At 46.3% G+C, this 15,735-nt stretch overlaps 1 protein-coding gene across 4 annotated transcripts in view; it reads right to left on the bottom strand.

The window, feature by feature from the left end:
- The window catches only part of smoc1 (SPARC related modular calcium binding 1), a 268,502-nt gene that overhangs the window by 241,994 nt on the left and 10,773 nt on the right, over positions 1-15,735 (bottom strand). For all 4 annotated transcript variants that reach the window (XM_069918105.1, XM_069918106.1, XM_069918107.1 and 1 more), the window contains exon 2: positions 3,580-3,751. In XM_069918105.1, the coding sequence (XP_069774206.1) occupies positions 3,580-3,751 (172 nt within the window). The remainder of the gene's footprint in view (positions 1-3,579; positions 3,752-15,735) is intronic.

Here is a 15,735-nt window from a genome sequence, read left to right as displayed (position 1 = left end):
AGGAATCTTAAGAGAGGAATTAGGAAAGCTAAAAGAAGGTACGAGGAGACTATAGCAAGCAGGGTGAAAATTAATCCAAAAGGGTTCTACAAATATGTTAATGGTAAAAGGAAAGCGAGAGACAAAATTGGTCCCTTAGAAAATCAGAGCGGAAAACTGTGTGTGGAGCCTAGAGAAATGGGGGAGATATTGAACAGTTTCTTTTCTTCGGTATTCACTAAGGAGAAGGATATTGGGATATGTGAGATTAAAAAAAGCAAATTAGATAAATATGGAGAATATAGTCATTACGAAAGATGTAGTGTTAGGGCTTTTGAGGAATATAAAGGTGGATAGGTCTCTGGGACCAGACGGGATCTTCCCCAGGACATTGAGAGAAGTAAAGGAGGAAATAGCAGAGGCTCTGACGGTAATTTTCCAAATGTCATTAGAGATGGGATAGTGCCGGAGGATTGGCGTATTGCGCTTGTGGTTCCGTTATTTAAAAAGGGTTCAAGGAGGAAGCCTGGCAATTATCGGCCTGTAAATTTGATGTCTGTGGTAGGTAAATTAATGGAGAAAGTTCTTAGAGATAGTACTTATAAATATCTGGATAGACAGGGTCTGATCAGGAGCACTCAACACAGATTTGTGAGCGGAAGATCCTGTTTGACCAATCTGACTGAATTTTTTGAAGAGGTGACTAGGAATGTGGATGAGGGTAGCGCAGTGGATGTTGTCTATATGGACTTCAGTAAGGCCTTCGATAAGGTACCACATGGAAGGTTAGTTAGGAAGGTGCAGTCTTTAGGTATAAATTTTGAGATAGTCAAATGGATTGAACATTGGCTGAAAGGGAGAGGCCAGAGAGTGGTAGTGGAAAATTGTCTGTCAGGTTGGAGGCCGGTGACCAGTGGTGTGCCTCAAGGATCTGTATTGGGCCCATTGTTGTTCGTTATATACATTAATGATCTAGATGATGGGATGGTGAATTGGATTAGTAAATATGCAGACGATACTAAGATAGGTGGAATAGTGGATAATGAAGAAGGTTTTCAAGGATTGCAGAGGGATTTGGGCTGCTTAGAAAAGTGGGCTGAAAAATGGCAGATGGAATTTAATGCTGATAAGTGTGAGGTGCTTCATTTTGGTAAGAAGAATCAGAACAGGACTTAAGTAGTAAATGGGAGAGCATTGATGAATACAGAAGAGCAGAAGGATTTAGGAGTAACGGTACATCGTTCCCTGAAGGTAGAAACTCATGTGAATAGGGTGGTGAAGAAGGCTTTTAGTATGCTGGCCTTTATCAATCATTGCATGGAATATAGGAGTTGGGAAGTGATGTTGAGATTGTATAAGGCGTTGGTGCGGCTTAATTTAGAGTTCTGTGTGCAGTTCTGGTCGCCTAATTATAGGAAGGATATAAACAGAGTGGAGAGAGTGCAGAGAAGATTTACCAGAATGTTACCTGGGTTTAAGCATCTAGAGTATAGGGAGAGATTGGGCAGATTAGGTCTTTATTCTTTGGAGCGTAGAAGGTTGAGAGGGGATTTGATAGAGGTATTTAAGATTATGAAAGGGATAGACAGAGTGGATGTGGATAGACCATTTCCGTTAAGAGTAGGAGAGATTGAAACAAGAGGACATGAGTTAAGAGTTAAGGGGCAGAGGTTTAGAGGTAACATGAGGGGGAACTTCTTTACTCAGAGTGGTAGCTTTGTGGAATGAGCTTCCGGGAGAAATAGTGGCGGCAGAGTCAATTTTATTATTTAAGAAAAAGCTGGACAGGTATATGGATGAGAAGAAGGTGGAGGGTTATGGTCATTGTGCAGGTAGGTGGGACTAGAGAGGAGTGTTTGGTTCGGTGCAGACTAGAAGGGGCTAATGGCCTGTTTCCATCCTGTAATTGTTATGTTATGTTATTTATGTTATCAGTACACCGGAGTCTGCTTCGCACCACTTCAGATCCTGACAATAATCTGGAGGGATCCCCAGGTAGTCTGGGTCACAACGATTTGGTAGATATGGCCGTAGATCTGAGAATTCCCTTCCTATTGCTCTTTCCCCCATCCCTTCCCTTGGGAAGGGGGCATTTCCATCCACCATTCTCTGTCTCTCATCTCCCATCCCCATTATACATAGTATGGGATAGAGGGGAAAAGGCAGGTAGCTGGACGTGAGTCTGTCATCAGATAGACTCAATGGCGGAGCACGCTCGATGAGCTGTTCTTATGTTCTCATCCTCCCAATGACCAGCCTCACTCCTGCAGGAGTACAGTTTATTTTTGCATTCATTGAGATAGCTTCTGTTCCCATGACCAAGGATGGGAAAGTCCTGTTTGAATCCGACTATTGTGTAAGAACAACAGAAATTACACCTTCCACAGTATCGGAGTTTCTTTCACAAGAGGGCTGATAACATGCGACTGAACTAACACACAGTAAGCGATCGATTTTTTACCCCCACTGTGACAAGTAAAAACAAAGACAGTGCAGTTCTTGTCACCACACTTTAGGAAGGATCTTGGAGACAGTGCCAGAAAAGGTTACGAGTGGAGGTTCGACCTTCTATGTAAAGATGGAAGGTACTTGAATGGTATTAGAGTTTGGATTGTTTTCTCTGTAGTGTCAAATTTCAAGGAATGAGAAGAAATATAAAGGGTAGATAGACATTATTTTTATTTTGCCCATTCCCAAGCTGGAAATTTCAATTTACACATACAGCACAGTAACAGCCATTCCCGCCCAATTAACCTACACCCCCGGTACATTTTGAACTGTGGGAGGAAACTGGAGCCCCTGTCAAAAACCCAGGAAGACACGGGGAGAGTGTACCAACTCCTTAAAGACGGCGTGGAATTCGAACCCCGGTCCCGATCGCTGGCGCTGTAGTGGCACTGCGCCAACCGCTACACCCACCGTGCTGCCCAAATGTCAAATGCCAGGTTGTGCAGGGGGAGAGGGGAAAGGTTAAAGGATTTGCAAGGCAAGCTATTTTTTTTTAAAAGAAACCAAGTGATGGGTGGTAGTAGTTGTAGATACAGCAGTAACTTAGAGTCATGTGAAGAGGCCGAATGCAGATTATGTGCAGTCAGATGGGGCTGGTTAAATTAACCAATGCAGACTTGGTTAGTCAAAGGCTTTTTGCTGTGCTCAGTTGTTCACAGTTTTAACTGCTGTAGTGCACAAGTAGTTGTGGGTGAAGAGACCCCTGATCATCATGAATGCAGAAGAAGAGAATATACAAGTGAGATAGAATATAAAAGCAGAGATACTGGAGGGGAAGTATACCGGGGTGGGGGGGGGGGGGGGGTGAAGCAGTTAAAAAGTGTGAACAAGTAACTTATCAAAAGATTCTCCCAGCTACTGTGGCCTCCTCTTGGGCTTGATGAGACTGTATAAAAAGTCACCCAAATGTCCCAAAAATCAATACAGACCCAAATGATCTCCCTGTTCCAGAGAGGGTGACACTGGAACTTTCCACTAAGACAGTCTTATCCTCATTGTGGCTATAGGTTCTGCATCCCCTACCCTTTTCTGGGATTTGGGCACCTGATTGGTAAGCGGACAGCGAGGCAGGGAAAGGAGGAGCTGATGTACCTTTGCATCTGCCTCGGTGCACGATCTCCAGTGTTGAATCTCGGCACTTGGCCCTTAGGTAATCACACCTCGATTCGTACGTCCTGCCATCCGATGCACACAGAGGCTTCAGCTGGGAGCCAGAACAATGTACATTGCAATCCAGGCCTTGGTCACGATCTCCTATCAAAAACTGATGACAAAAGAAATCTGCGTTACATCCATGATCCAAATCGTGTCAGTACCCCGACGTAACACAAGTGAATTCATCTCCTGACAAGCTTAAACACCCCACCCCTCTATCGACAGGAGCAAGGAAGGACAAGGGCACCTTAAAACAATACCAGAAGGTCTTCTCATAGATACCACAATGATTTCCAGCTAAAGATGCCTGTAGGAAGGAGCTCCTGTCATTCAATACTAACCTGTAATTCAAAACTCTTCAAGCTTCTTCACCGAGAGGCAGGGACGATGAGGCACTGTTTATTTTGGACCAAAGCACAGTGCTTGTACACGGTTGCTGAGACTTACCATGCAGGCACGGCAATGTTTTTTAATAAACTCAGATGACAATTATTTGACAGATTGGTCAAAACAAAATCAGCTCAACAAAGGCAGGAATGTTGAGGCAGCTGCCATGCAAAGAACACTGATTTTTTTTTAGACCCCGTGCCTGAACAACGAACCAGTAGTGTGAGACCCAGGTCCTTTCTTTAGCAGTTTGATATAATCCTTGGACGCCTGCCCAACCCCACCATCCTTCCCTTAAACTTTGGAAATTGTCCAGGAGCTAAAAATTTTTTAAAAGCCCAAAAGTGGGAAGCATCTGAGCAATAAAGCATTTTAACGGGATTTGCCAATCTCAGTAAAGACTATTGTTAAGCGAGATCTCCGGAGAAGAATGCAAATGGACCCCATCATCACCCGACATCCAGCACTCAGGAAATGGCAGCTGCATTTCCACTGCCTTTCCATAAAGCTGCTCTCAGCCTCCACGATTTCACAAGTAATCGAGGACACAAGGCAGAGAGCCTCTCCTCAGAAGCAAAACTCCTGCCATAGAGTCAGGCAGCATGGAAACAGACCCTTCGGCACAACCTGCCCACCTTGACCAGAATTACCCACCCGACATTTGTCCCACCTACCTGCGTTTGGCCCATATCCCTCAAACCCTTCCTTATCCACATATTCATCCAATTTTTTTCTCCCTCAGGTTCCTGTTAAATTTCTTCCCCCACCCACCTTAAACCCATATCCTCTGGTTACTGATTCCTCAACTCTGGGCAAAAGGCTCTCTGCATTCACTCAATCTATCCCCTCTCATGATTTGATACGTCTCAATGAGTTCATACCTCACCTTCCTGAGCTCCAAAGAATGAATCCCGAGCCTGCTCAACCTCTCCCCACAGCTCAGGCCCAATGCACGTTCAATAAAAGATGACGTACTGGTGCTTCTGAACATTAACCAGGTGCTTTATGTCCAGTAACATCTGGATTTAACATAATTAGCTTCTCTCTATTCAAAATCATTCTGGTTTCTATTCTTTCCATGGAACACTATAGCACAGAAACAGGCCCCTTGGCCAGTCCTGAACTATTATTCCACCTGGCTCTATCAACCTTCACCCAGACCGCAGGCCTCCATTCCCTTCCAATCCAAGTAGCAATCCAAAGTTCTCTTCACTGTCAAATTCGAACCCACATTCTCCACTTTCACTGATAGCTCATTCCACAGTGTGAAGAAATTCCCGAATGTTCCCCCTAAACATCTCACTTTTCACCCTTAACCCGTGACCTCTAATTCCTGTCTCACCAAACCTCAATGTTACTCTATCATAATTTTGTACACAGCTATCATACTCCGACGGTTCAAAGAACAAAGTCCTAACCTGTTTAACCTTCCCTGTAACAAGCTCTTCAAGCCTCAGGAAAAAATGGCGGTGCCTATGCTGGCAGCGGCTTTGAGGGGCAGCAGGTACCAGAAACGGAGAAACATTTTCCCCCCCCACCCCCATTAAGGAGAAGCATCAGAGGATGGTGACCATGGCAGTGGACCAGCAAGGGGCTTAACAGCTGAAGGACCCACACAGGCTGCAGGAGACTGACTCAAGGTAAGCAAGAATTGGAACTGGGATTCTAGAAGATGCTGAGATTCAAGAAGGACATTGAAGGCTTCCTGATCATATTGGAGGCTTCGATCTGGAACTGCCAATGGATGGACGGAACAAGTGTCTGTGCGGCTGCAGAGGCTGTGGGATTGATGAAGGCGAATCCACAGACACTCTGACTCCAAAGGGGCTTTCCTTTGCTTCTCTTCCTCCAACTGTAGGGGGTACCAGGCAATACTAATGGCACCTTACAGCAGGCAAAGGAAATTAGACTTTCTTTTTGATTACATGATGATGAAAGATTCTTGAACATCCTTATAAATCTTCTCTGCTCTCTTTCAGTCTTATAGCTATCTTCCCTGTTGACCAGAACTGCACATAATACTACAAATTTGGCCTCACCCATGACTTATACAACTTTACCATAACATCCCAGCTCCAGTAAATATTTTAATGATCCAAGGCCAACATGCAAGCTCTTAGTGATGTCGCTTCCAAAGAATTCTGTATCTGCACTCCCACATCCCTCTGTTCTACTATACTTCACAGTTCCCAACTGTTTACTGAATAAGTCCTTCTCTGGTTTCCATCAAGATGAATCACCATGCCTGTTGCAACACTATCTGTCCAATCCCTTAACCGAACCCTATCCCTTTGTATCCTCCCTGTAACTCATAATCCCAGTCTGTTTTATATCATCACCCCAGCAATCACTTGTTCCAAACTACTGCGACAGACTCCAGCTGACACAAACAAAAGCAAAATGCCCCATAGGCCAGGCAGCATCTGCAGAAGGGTAAACCATCCATATTTCCTTCCTCAGAACAGAGCAACTCGACCAGGAACAGCCCACCATCCTGCTCAGTGCATTTTCACTCAGTTCTCCTCATCCAGCCCTTTAATGTGGGACCAGGTTATCTGCAAACCCAACAACAGACATCAGTGGACTTTTGAACTTCAGAAACAAACGGCACGAGTGGTGTTTCTATGCAAAATAGTGCCTGTAGCAAGCACTAAAGTTCTGCCCCCCCCCCCCCATGAAATAAAGTTACCAGTTGGGCAATTTTCACACATGATTGGGGCAGACGATGACCGCAACCCCAACACATCAGTCGGCATCTCCCTGCAAATTACACACCTAGCATTAACTCCCACCCACACCACTCAGCTGAACTCGTGTGGGAAATCCCCCTCTCCTTTTGCTCACCCTCCCCCTCCCTCGCTTGCTTCTCCCTTGCGTTTCCCTTCCCCCTCGCTCACCCCCCTCGCCCACCCCTCACCTCCTCCTCTCCACTCACTCATCCTCTCCTCCACCCACAATGATCTGCTGACCAATATAAACCTACCCCACAATATCCTCACCCTTCCCTCCCTCACACCCACCTTCCAGCTAAGGACCTCATAATCTTATATATTTTAAGTCACCGATCCTCTGTTATTCCATACAGAAAATCCCCAGCTTGCTCAAACTTTCTTCATAAATCATGTTCTCCAGTCCAGGAAACATCCTGGTCAATCTCCTCTGCTCCCCCTCCAAACCTTACACATCCTTTCTGCAGCGTCAGAACCAAGCTCTGATAAAATGTCAACTCAAGATGTGAAAGAGAAATTTTAACAAAAACGCATATGCTGGAAATGTCAGCCACCCTCAGAAAATCACACAGGCATTTGTGGAAAGAATTAATACAGGAAACAGAAACTCTATTCCTCTTTCCATAGACGCTGCCTCACTTGCTGTGTAATTCTATCCCCCCCCACCTCCCAGTTTCCCTCCCCCCCCACCTCCCAGTTTCCCTCCCCCCCCACCTCCCAGTTTCCCTCCCCCCCACCTCCCAGTTTCCCTCCCCCCCACCTCCCAGTTTCCCTCCCCCCCACCTCCCAGTTTCCCTCCCCCCCCACCTCCCAGTTTCCCTCCCCCCCCACCTCCCAGTTTCCCTCCCCCCCCACCTCCCAGTTTCCCTCCCCCCCACCTCCCAGTTTCCCTCCCCCCCCCACCTCCCAGTTTCCCTCCCCCCCACCTCCCAGTTTCCCTCCCCCCCCACCTCCCAGTTTCCCTCCCCCCCCCACCTCCCAGTTTCCCTCCCCCCCACCTCCCAGTTTCCCTCCCCCCCACCTCCCAGTTTCCCTCCCCCCCCACCTCCCAGTTTCCCTCCCCCCCCACCTCCCAGTTTCCCTCCCCCCCCACCTCCCAGTTTCCCTCCCCCCCCACCTCCCAGTTTCCCTCCCCCCCCACCTCCCAGTTTCCCTCCCCCCCCACCTCCCAGTTTCCCTCCCCCCCACCTCCCAGTTTCCCTCCCCCCCCACCTCCCAGTTTCCCTCCCCCCCACCTCCCAGTTTCCCTCCCCCCCCACCTCCCAGTTTCCCTCCCCCCACCTCCCAGTTTCCCTCCCCCCACCTCCCAGTTTCCCTCCCCCCACCTCCCAGTTTCCCTCCCCCCACCTCCCAGTTTCGCCCCCCCACCTCCCAGTTTCCCCTCTCTCTCCCCCCCACCTCCCAGTTTTTCTCTCTCCCTCCCCCCACCCCTTCTCTTTTTCCCTCTCTGCCCATTCCCATCTCTCTCCCCCTCCCTCCTCTGAGTTTACTGTGGGAACCACTTCAAAGCAGAACTCAAACAGATAGATGTTATCCTTTCTGCCACAATTTGTTGACCCACCTGTAGGAAGAGATTCCCAAACGGAATCTTAGCATATGATCACATGAGTCTCACAGGACTCTGCTGTCAAAGTTTTCCGGTGTGTTTTGGACGCAGGGCTTCCTGCTCTAGCCCTGATTGCATTGCTAGAGTTCAGAACCTTGTCCTCCACTTTCTGGACCAGGTACATGTAGATTTAGGCAAAGTGCTGATGGGGAGTGCATCCATCAGGCACCAGACAAAAGACTCAGCCACCTATCAGACAGTAAAGAGTTTTTTTTTTTAAATCTCTCCCTTACAAAAGCTACATGTGAAAATCTCTGCCATCTTACATTACAGTGGCCACCACTTCACCAAACGACACCCACTCAGATTTTAGTGTAACACAAATCTCAGCAGGTCATGCAGCATCCAGAGGAAGTAAAGGGTAGCCCACGTTTGAGCCCTGGGCCCATTCATCAAGAAAGACTTCTCATCCTTCCAATGAGTTGGCTGCCCTGTACTTCTTACGGACGCTGCGCGACCTGCTGAGTTTCTCCGGCTTGTCTGCGTATTGCACTTAACCCCAGCATCCGCAGATTTTCATGTTTAACTCAACTTTTCACCTCCTTGCTTACAAGATTCTTTCATTGCTTTTAAAGCATTCAAAGACCCCCTTCCACAGCCCTGTGAAGGACTGGATCCCAAAGACTCACTGCCCACTGAGATAGGAACAAAAAATCACCTTATCTCCATCTTTTATGGCACAGAGTGGTTGTAGATACCCACACCAGAAGAAAGCATCTCTCCATTCGAGTCTCACAGATGCTTCTTTGTTTCAACAACTCCATGATGGAGGTAGAATATAGGTTTAAAAAAAAGTTCTCACTTTTAAATGTTGGAGACCAGAGAACTAGCCAGTTCTAACAGGTATAGATATCAATGTATTGCAGCAGTTCAATATAAACTTAATATGGGCTAAGGAATTTGTAATAATGGCATGCATGATAAAATGGGGTGTGAAAAGTCTTGTAATCTTCCGATAAACATTACAGGTCAAGTACCCCTCATCAGAAAATGCAAAATCCGAACCGTTTTGAGTGCCGACCTGATGCCACAAGTGGGAAAATTCCACACCTGACCTCACTCACCCACATGGGGCTCTGACGGCACCAGTTTGTTACCATTGTCTCTGCCAGGCCTACGTGCACCATTCATTGAGATGACTCTGGAGGGAACATTTTAAAAAGCAGAATTTCTAGTATTTGGTGCTGCAATCAACTTCTTTAGTAAGCAGAGATCAAGTTTTTATTTCCATTAAGCATAAAACGTTATTTTCATGTGAAATCGGAATTTCACTTCCACCTAAAATGCCAGGTTTGAGTGTAACATGACCAGCAACATTATTGCGTTTGGAAAAAATACAGCGTGCTGTAACCTTTAGATCAAAACACAGCATTGTGTTTGCTGTTGTTTTTGCAGCTGATACATCTTTGACCACAAGTCATCCTGCAGACACTGAGAGACGAGGACTCGATGGTCGCTGAGCAGACTATCCAGGTCATCTAGTGGATCACAAACAAGTACCAGGACTTGGCCTGGCTGGCAGTGAGAAGAACCCTCCCAGTCAGATCCTCCCTGTACAACCAGAACACCACCCTTTCATGTACATTGTCCTTGGGATGACTGTGGAGGAGTGGACACTGTCGCCAACCTCTTTGCTGAATGTGGATTTGCAAAGAACGTGTGGAAAACGATGCAAGGGTCCTCATCATGATTCATCCCCAGCAGCAGTGTGACAAAGGGCTCTTATTTACAGGCCATTCCTAGTGACAGACATCCAGAGCTGCTGGAAGATTGCTCTTGAAAGACACCCCATAGTCTGCCGAACACTTGCAGTTCTTCCAGCACAGTGAGGGAATGATGCTGACTGGCACATTCCAAGCTGCAGGAGCATGTGCTGAGGGACACACTGAGGCTTGGGACAGCCAACACTAGGGCGCTGTGGGGACAGACCACAGTATATAGTCCTTCCATCACCGGAAATTAAGGGGTTGAAACTTGAGGGGAAAGCGCATCAAACTACAAGCAGGGAGTCACTACAAGGGGGAGGCACTGGACATTGAGGGGCTGAGATTGGTGGGAAAGACACTCAAACAATGGACAGGGTTAATCTTGGGGGGGGTGGCAAGGCCGACATAAATGGTTAGCTCTACAAGGTACAACAGAGCACAAACAAACGTGACACGATGAATGTTTAAAGATCTCAGTGTTTTCCTTTGCGTAGACATGAATATGACATGACAACTGAAAAGACTTTGCACTGTTATTGTGAATAAAGTTTGAGTTCATTGCAGTTGCAGCTAAGGTTTACTGGGGAAGAAAGAGTCTGGTGTTCTGCCAGCCCTGAGAGGCTGGCTCCCACAAAGCAACTCCTCCAGCAGAGGTTCTGGTGTCTCATCATTGTCACAGACTACAACTGCAAGTATTTATTTGTCCATCCCTTTTTCTTTCTTGGTATATTGTAATAATTTAATTAAGCAATTGCACTTGGCATGTCTTACATACGTGTGTGGCTGCAGCAAGTAAGAATCTCAGTGCATCTGCATGTTGTACACATGTACAAGACAATAAATTCTCATTGAACATGGACAGGGCCTACAAGATGGGTTAATTTTCTAATCGACTGGATTTTATCTCCATTAATAGCCCACTTTTGTTTCTTACACAAATGTTGCTGATCATTCATTATCAGTCTTTGTGTTTGTTTTAAATTTTAATTTTTTTAATTTAGACCTACAGTAGGGTGACAGGCCTTTTCGGTCTACAAGCCCATGTCGCCCAATTACATCCAATTGACCTACAATCCCTGGTACATTTTGAACAGTGGGAGGAAATCGGAGCCCTGGGGAAAACCAACACAGTTACAGGGAGAATGTACAAACTCCTCAGACAGTGCAGGATTTGAACCCTGGTCACAATTGCTGGCGCTGTAATACCGTTGTGCCAACTGCTATGCCAAACGTACAGGTTGTGTCTAATTATTGTTTTTTTTTATATAAATGTGCACTTGTTTGGCTGCAGCAAGTCAGAATTTCAGTGCATTTGTACACTGTACAAAGTGTAGAACAATAAACTCGTCAGCAAATACTTTTAACTCTCTTCCTCCTTCGGTTGTCAGATGTCTCTAAATAATAAATTTTCCAATGAACACAGCAAGTTCAAAGGGAGGAGAGCCAGGAGAGGAAGTCGGGAACTGGGGGCCCTGCGGAGTAGAATGGAGGATGGCAAACATCACCTGTTGAGAAAACAGGCCACCGAAAGTGTGGGATAGCCGATATACCATACAATCAATGTGGGGAGATATGTGACTGATTGTAGTCGCTGGATAAAATGTCACGTATACAGGAAATGTCCTCAAATCTGGACTGCTCAGGGAATGGGTCGGACCGGATTTCCCAGATGTTTCAGATTCTCGGGCAGTTCTTTTAACATTCAAATTTAAGGAGGAACAAATAATAGAAGAACAGGTAAATCATGATAGTTTATTCGTTAGAAAATACAGCACGCTTCTTTTATCAAAATGAACAGTTTAAAACAAAATAAAGTCAATGCTTAACAAAAATGAAAGCATTAAATGTTTTCACTTCAATAAAAGAGCAAGTAAAGCTTGAAATTATGTTTTAAAATGAACATTATAAAAGAAAAATGCAATACGCAAATGAATTTCTTCGTGATAGGATTAGTATTCAGTGCAGGGTGTCCGGATTTCTGGCATCCAGACTTTTGGGCTTTTACTGCATTTTGAAAGAAAAATAAAGCTTTAAGTTCCAATAAGGAGAATTTATGAAGGAGTTGCCCTGAAACGTTGCCCATCTGTTGCCTTCTGTAATGTTGCCTGACCCACTGAGTTCCTCCAGCACCAAGGAGGATCCATCCAATGTGTGCATGGCCCTTTCCCAGACACACAGCAGAGGGGTTAGTGACTGACAAAGCCTGGCTCTCAGAGAATTTATTGGCCTGTGGTTTCCCACAGGGCCAGCTGTGCAAGGTTTTTGTGTGCTGGTGGCACGAACCTCTCCTGCTTACGCGGAATCACTGCCAACTATGATGCCCAGACTCAACAAGAGGATGCCCCAGCCCTCCCAGGTTCCTGAGACTTGATTGCCCAAGGCCTTCCTGCTGGGTGTTGCCAGAAGGAGAATCCCTTGGCAAAATTGAGAGGAGGAAGGTGAGAAAAGAGGGGGGAAAAGGGATTATACTGAGCTGCTCCGTCAGAAGACACCAACTGAGCAAGGAAGGGATGCCCATGGCTCAACATGAACCAATCACCATGTTGAAGAGTGAAGGGACTTGGCTCATTTCCTCGGTGTATTATGTATCTTCTGGTGCCTGCAGTCAAACAGAGGTGACTGAACTGAATCTGTGGTCTTCCAGAAGTCAGTAGCCCTGGATACAAGTTCAATAACAAAGCATGGGACACAAAAAAACCCTTTGCCTGCAATAAATGTCAAAACGATGTCAAACTTTTCCTCAGACCAATACAGTGTGGCCTTTCATTTAGTGTCTGCAAAAGCTGTACAAACAAGCAGATACTTCACGCAGGGTAGCAGAAAAAGGAGACCGAGAACGACCTTAACTTGGCACAACAGTGTTGATGATGGCAGATCAGCAACAACTCCTGGATCCCACACCACTATAAATTGCAAACACCTGCCAGTTCACCATTACACCTTTTAAGTTAAAGATTTTTGTTAAAAAAATAACTAGCAGACAGAGGGGTTCTTCTGTGAGTAGAATAACATTATCTCTGACATTCCTACAGCTATATAAAAGCACACAACACCTCATCTTCCAGCCGAACACCCTCCTACTGAATGACATTAAGATCACCTTAGCTGGCTTTCATTAAAATACCCTTACCCCGCCCCCCCCCCCCCCACCCCACGCTTCTCCTGTTGTCTTCCCCAAGCTGTCTCTCTTTCTTTTCCGTCTCCTTTTGCACACATTTCAGATTTTATTGCCAGTGGGCATACACAACATCACATACAGCCCTGAGATTCTTTTTCTGTGGGCAAGGCAGAATTATCTCTAATTGGTAGTGCAAAAAAAATAACACTACACGTTGTACACATGTAAACAAATAAGGAACTGTAAACAGATAATGAATGTAAACAAACTGACTGTGCAATGCAGAAAATTTCCTCTAAAAAATCAACAAAGTGCACGAGTCTTTAAATGAGTCCCTGATTGAGTTTGTTGTTGAGGAGTCTGATGGTGGAGGGAGAGCAGCTGTTCCTGAACCTGATGAGAATCTTGTGGCACCGATACTTCTTTCCTGATGGCAGCAGTGAGAACAGAGCGTGTGCTGGGTGGTGTGGCTCCTTGATGATTGCTGTTGCACTCAGACGGCTGCGTTCCCTCTAGGTGTTCTTGATAGTGGGGAGGGTTTTGCCCGTGTCCTGGAATGTGTCCAATACCTTTTGGAGGGCTTTACATTCAGGGATATTGGTGTCCCCATACCAGACAGAGATGCAGCCAGTCAGCACACTTTCCACCACACCTCTGTAGAAATTTGCCAGGGTCCCTGCTGTGGTACCAAACCTCCGCAAATTCCTGAGGAAATAGAGGTGTTGTCAAGCTTTCTTCACGATGCCATTGATATGTTGGGTTCAGGAAAGATCCTCTGAGATAGTGACTCCCAAGAACTTAAATTTGCTCTGATCCCCCCCAATGATCACTGGATTGTATACCTATTGACTTCAGGAAGGGAAATCCAGAATCAGTTCATTCAGTGTGAGGTTGTTGTTGGTGCACCATTCAGCCAAGTTTTCAATCTCCCTCCTTTATACAACCCACTACCTTGGTATCATCAACAAATTTATAGATATTATTGTCGTACGAGTCACACAGTTGTAGGTGTAAAGTGAATGGACCAGGGGAACTAAGAACAGCCTTGTGGTGCCCTAGTACTGATGGAGATTGTGGAGGAGATGTTCTCCAATTACACAGAGGGGTGTTAACTCCCAGGTCTTGGAGTTTGCTGATCAATTTTGAGGGAACGATGGTATTAAATGCCAAACTGTAGTTGATAAAGAGCATCCTGATGTTAACATCTTTGCAGTCCAAGTGATCCAGGGCTTTGTGTAGGGCCAGTGAGATGGCATCTGCCATAGACCTGTTCCCACAATAGGTGAATTGGACAGATCCACGTCACCACTCAGACAGGAGCTGATATGTTTCAACACCAGTCTTTCAAAACAAGTGCTACTGGATGATAGTTATTAGGCAGGCTGCCACACTCTTCTTGATTGATGGCATGCAGACATACAGACAATCAATTCCCACCTCTCCCTTTATCATATCCAATTAACACCTTGTGTTAGTCTGGATGTGCTCCCCCATTCCAGCCAGCACTATTTCTGGCTCATTCTGCTTATTCCTTGAAGAAGGGCTCAGGTCCTAAATGTCGACGATATACCTTCATCTCCTATGGACGCTGAAAGATCAGCCAAGTTCCTCCAGCATTTCCGTGTGTATTTACTACAATCACAGTATCTGCAGGCCTCACACAGAACCATTGGCACCAGACAACAGCAGCATGAGAGCACTGCTGTGGAGTTCATTCAGGAGCCCGATGGCTGCAGGGAGGAAGCTTCTTTAACTGTTGGTGAGAGAAATGGGAAGAGGGTGACAAGAGTGGTCCTGGGGCTGATGGGTCCTTGAGTACGTTAGCTGCCTTTCCTTGGTGGCAGGAAACATTAGGTCATTTCAAATAGGCTAAAAACTCGGGGAAACTTCGCCAAAATGCAAAATGACCTTCCTCTCTGAATGTGCGGAGGCGGTCTCCGAGCTGCATAATCCAACCCCTCTCAGAGAGGGATAATCTCCACCGATCAATCGGAATTAGCAGCTGCGCTAGGCAGCTGTTTGGGGGAGCGAGATGATGATGCCGTCAGCCCATGACCCATCTCCATGCTCACCCCTATCCCTCCCAGTCAGGGGCGGCGGGGAGCCCTTGAGCCAATGGAGGCACGAGAACCATCGAGGAGGGGGAGCCGGTGTGGGCTGGAACAGCCACATCGAGCTGCTTCAGCCTTCAGGGCCGCTCTCTGCAGCTCAAAACACGGCAGAGCAATGGCCGTCTTCCCTACCCATAAAACTGGAACTGTTCTGGCAACCATAGATGACAGGTATTGTATGATATATTAATGACAGGTGGCACTACAGCACCAGTCAGCCCACCTCCACGGGGTTCCAGAGGGTGCTACGAAGCGCCTCTCCTTTGAATGGGGCGCTGGAGCAGTCTTTTTGGGCTACAGTCTGAAATGGTAAGTTCAAGATTTCAAATCCATCCATAGTCAGTCTCCGGGCAAAGGCCTGAACTGAAATGGCCTATAGAGGGAGTTTGTGGAAGGAAGCAGTTCTTCTCCACTACTGCACAAAGCCACAGAGTCA

Source organism: Narcine bancroftii, chromosome 2 (assembly GCF_036971445.1).
Source record: "Narcine bancroftii isolate sNarBan1 chromosome 2, sNarBan1.hap1, whole genome shotgun sequence".
NCBI classification, from domain to species: domain Eukaryota; kingdom Metazoa; phylum Chordata; class Chondrichthyes; order Torpediniformes; family Narcinidae; genus Narcine; species Narcine bancroftii.
This window is presented reverse-complemented; position numbering and strand designations above follow the sequence as displayed.